The 3,807-nt window shown below is 40.2% G+C and overlaps 1 protein-coding gene across 1 annotated transcript; it reads right to left on the bottom strand.

The window, feature by feature from the left end:
* Nucleotides 1-1,079: 1,079 nt before the first annotated feature.
* On the bottom strand, nt 1,080-2,216 carry HTR1D (5-hydroxytryptamine receptor 1D). The gene has a single exon (XM_009481003.1). The coding sequence runs from the start codon at nt 2,214-2,216 to the stop codon at nt 1,080-1,082; it is 1,137 nt and encodes a 378-aa protein (XP_009479278.1).
* Nucleotides 2,217-3,807: the final 1,591 nt, after the last annotated feature.

Here is a 3,807-nt window from a genome sequence, read left to right on the forward strand (position 1 = left end):
GGGGGAAATAATCCCAGAGACAGAGAAGTGCAGGTTAGAGAGGACCTGCTCCACTCTCCACAGACCCAGCGGAGGGTCCTGACATTGTGATCTCTGACAGATGTTTGTTTGACCAGTTCTTAAAGACTTCCAGAGACAGTGATGTCACATCCACCCCAACAACCTTAATTACTCAGAAGGTTTTCCTTGATATGTCACTTCATTCTCTCCTCTTTAACTCCCCATTTCTTGTCACCAAGGAGTGAACCTTCTGGCTCTTTTTTGAGGTCCCAGACATTCCACACTGACACTAACCATATTTTCCTGTTTCAGTTTGTGCATGCAAAAAATTAAATAACAGAAATATAAGATTGAGGTATTTTTCAATAATTTTCATGCTATTTATTTTGTAGTATTTCTGCACTGGCTATTCTATTAATGATAAAGTGTGTAAAAATTATTTCAAATAAATTGTCTTCTTTCTACAGTTCACCAAAAGCGTAGCTTCAAGTGCAGTATTTGTGAAATATCCACAGAACTTACATACGCGCTATGCCTTCTATGCCCTGCTCCTTATAGTCAGGCTGTGTCACACAGCTTCTGAAAAAGTTACAGGTTTTATCAATTTCAAATGGATAGGATACATGCCATAGAAAATGTAGAAATCAGATCATGTTCTCCAGAAACTTCCTCAGCCTACATAAATTGTCAATAATATACAGCAGAAATACCGACATCCTGCAAATATGCACACATTTTCCTCCCATCACGTTACAAAGGCATGGCAGAATTGGATAATACGTGTCATCTCATCATACTCAGCTCAGCTCAGCTCTCCAGTTCACTCTCCTTCACTTGTTACAAAGCTTACTTCATGAGTTGATCTTATATACACAAACGATCACTGCAGAGACAAGTTCTGTTATGGCTATAGAGTTCCAGAAAGAAAGTACCAAATTGGCAAGAAGTTCCCAGTTACATGCACAGCACAGGGTAGCAGCAGAGATGGCAATTACCACTCCGTACCTTAGGAATAAAAGCACAGAAAGCTTCCAGGTAGGCTGCAAGATTGCACAAGGGTCAGTAACAACAGGAGAGGCTCAAGATGAACACTTTTTGAAACGTATTAGTTTTTGGAAAGCCTGTTTAAATTCCTCATTAAAAGCTGTATAAATTACTGGATTGATCAGTGAGTTTAAGTAACCTAACCATGTAAAAAAGTCCAGTAGGATGGGATGAAACCAACAAGCATCTTGGCAGATTGGTAGGACTAGGGACATGACAAAAAAAGGCAACCAGCAGAAAATGAAAGCTCCCAGAATAATGCCTAAAGTTTTGGTGGCTTTCCTTTCTCTTGCAGCAGAAATTCTTTTCCTTTCCAGGACACTATCAGCAAGTTTTATTTTAACATGATTGATAAATATTGGGGATCCACCTGAATGGGAATGCCCTTCATGAAGGCTAGCATTAATGGAGCAGAGGGAAGACCCAGCAGAGCCGGTAATCAGGTGTGCAGTAGTAAAACGTTTCCCATATAATGAGGGTGGCTTCAGAATCCTGGATCGAGCTGCTACATAAATTCTACCGTACAATATCAGGAGGAGCACAGTCGGGATGTAGAAAGCTCCACAAGTGGAATAAATTGTGTAGGAAATTTGATCTGTGTTCACAGTACACTTTGCAATTTCTTCATGAGCTTTCACTTGCCTCCAGAAAAATGGTGGCACAGAAATACTAATAGATATCAACCAGACCACGGCAATCATGAGCGCTGCTCGGCCAGCAGTGCGGCGTTTGGCATATTCCAGAGCATCTGTGATAGCCCAGTATCTGTCCAGTGCAATAACACAGAGGTGTAGGATTGAGGCTGTGCAACACGTGATGTCTGATGATAACCAGATATCACACAGCACTTGGCCAAAGGCCCACGTGTGGGTGACAGTGTAAGCAATACTGATGGGCATTACTAGGACAGACACTAAAAGATCAGTCACTGCCAAGGAGCCAATGAGGTAATTTGCAGGTGTGTGGAGCTTTCTAGTCAGAAAAATTGTAATAACAACAAAAATGTTTGCAAGGATCGTTGCCAAAGTTATAACAGACAGAAGGACCGACAGTGAAATCTTCAGGCCTAGTAGTGTCCTTTCATCCAAAGCCAGTGATGTTTCAGTGAAATTTAATGACTTATTTGCTGAGCTCTGGAGAGAGAGCTCTGCTGAATGGTTATACTGAGTCATCCTCTGCTCTGATTTCACTTTTCACTTTCCAGTGTAATCTTTCTGGATGATGAAGAAAGATGTTTACTTTTTTGCTGAAACAGAACTTTTCATACTGGAGTCCAACACTGAAGAAATATTAACTTGTTGAAAACTTCAGCTTACACAGTAGATGAGGTACTCTCCTAAGCTAGATTTTCCATCACATCACATCAATGACATAATTGTTAAAGCAAAATGTTAACATAATCATCCAGACATGATTCTGGTGTATGACAATACAAGCGGTACTGTAAGTGGTGGAAATTTAGGTGTTTCTCATTTTCATCTTGCAGATGACTAAATCATTCTTTATTACCTTTTATTCACGCCTTCTTTCTGAACTAATCTTCTGCAAAGCTGCATAAATCAATACTGAAGAGTGAGAGGCCAAAGAAACATCTGGGCATGTAATTGATGCCCCTGTGCTTGGGACAAAGCTATCCTCAAGAGTATTTTCCCTTCCTCTCTAATAGCTGAATGCCATGTTTTTGATATTTAGAAGGAACACTTTATTAGTGGAGTACCCAAGATATAAAACAATACTGTCTGGATTCCTTCTGTGAACATAATTTCTGCCAGCCTTGTAAATCAAGACCTCTTTTTGAAAAGTGCCGAGCTCTGTTTTCATTTATTCCTCCAGACCATTCAGGTTTTCTCTTCAACATAGAGTCTTCAAATGCTGAAGTCAGGTGTTGGGTACCAGAATTCAATGCATTGGTGCTGAAGCTCACAGCATGTTCCAAGTACTGAGAAGTTCCTGGTCATGCACATGGTGAATGATTGTAATGACTTGTGGAGTGGTGATTCCCTCAAAAGAGGAAGAATAGACTGGTTAAGGGGATCTGGAAAAAGAAAGCGAATGTTTTAGTCTGGAATGGTGATACACGAGTTGTGGAAGTTCAGGTGTCACAGTATACAATCTATAGGCTTTCCAACCTTTTCTTTAGATTCATTTAGTTTAACCTGAAACCTTTACAAACCTGGAGAAAACGTCCTAAGACAGATTTACTTGAGACTCAGATCCACCCACAAGTACCAGAATGTCACTTACATTATGCCAGCCCAAGCTTTCTTGAAAAAGATCCTGAATATGGGTCATGAATGGCTTTGAAGCATGCTGTGAGGGCTAAAAAGAGAAATGCCGAACTAGTTCTCCAAGAAGATAATCACTAGGCCAGCCTCCTCCCAACCACTGAGGAGAAACATTTCTATCAGTCATAACTGGTATGCCACCTGACACAGAACTGAGAGTCACTCAGTTAGGAATCTGTGGAGTAAAAGCATCGTATATTCTACATGAAACACTAACACTTTGGTGTCAAACAGCCTCTCTTGCGCTCCTGAATCCTAACATAAGAAACAACACTTTTGGTTTTGCATGTTTGATTTGTTTTTTATAAACATCCACCTTCTGTGAGTCAAACTTATGTTTAGAGATGCTTTTTCTTTTGAGGTGTATTTTTCCAATAAGGCAACCTAGAAAAGCTTCACATTTCACACTAGACTATTACTTGCTTGATTTTTTTACCCCAGGAATGCTAACCTCTCTTCCTAATGACCATTTTGTGAC

Source organism: Pelecanus crispus, chromosome 16 (assembly GCF_030463565.1).
Source record: "Pelecanus crispus isolate bPelCri1 chromosome 16, bPelCri1.pri, whole genome shotgun sequence".
Lineage (NCBI taxonomy): Eukaryota > Metazoa > Chordata > Aves > Pelecaniformes > Pelecanidae > Pelecanus > Pelecanus crispus.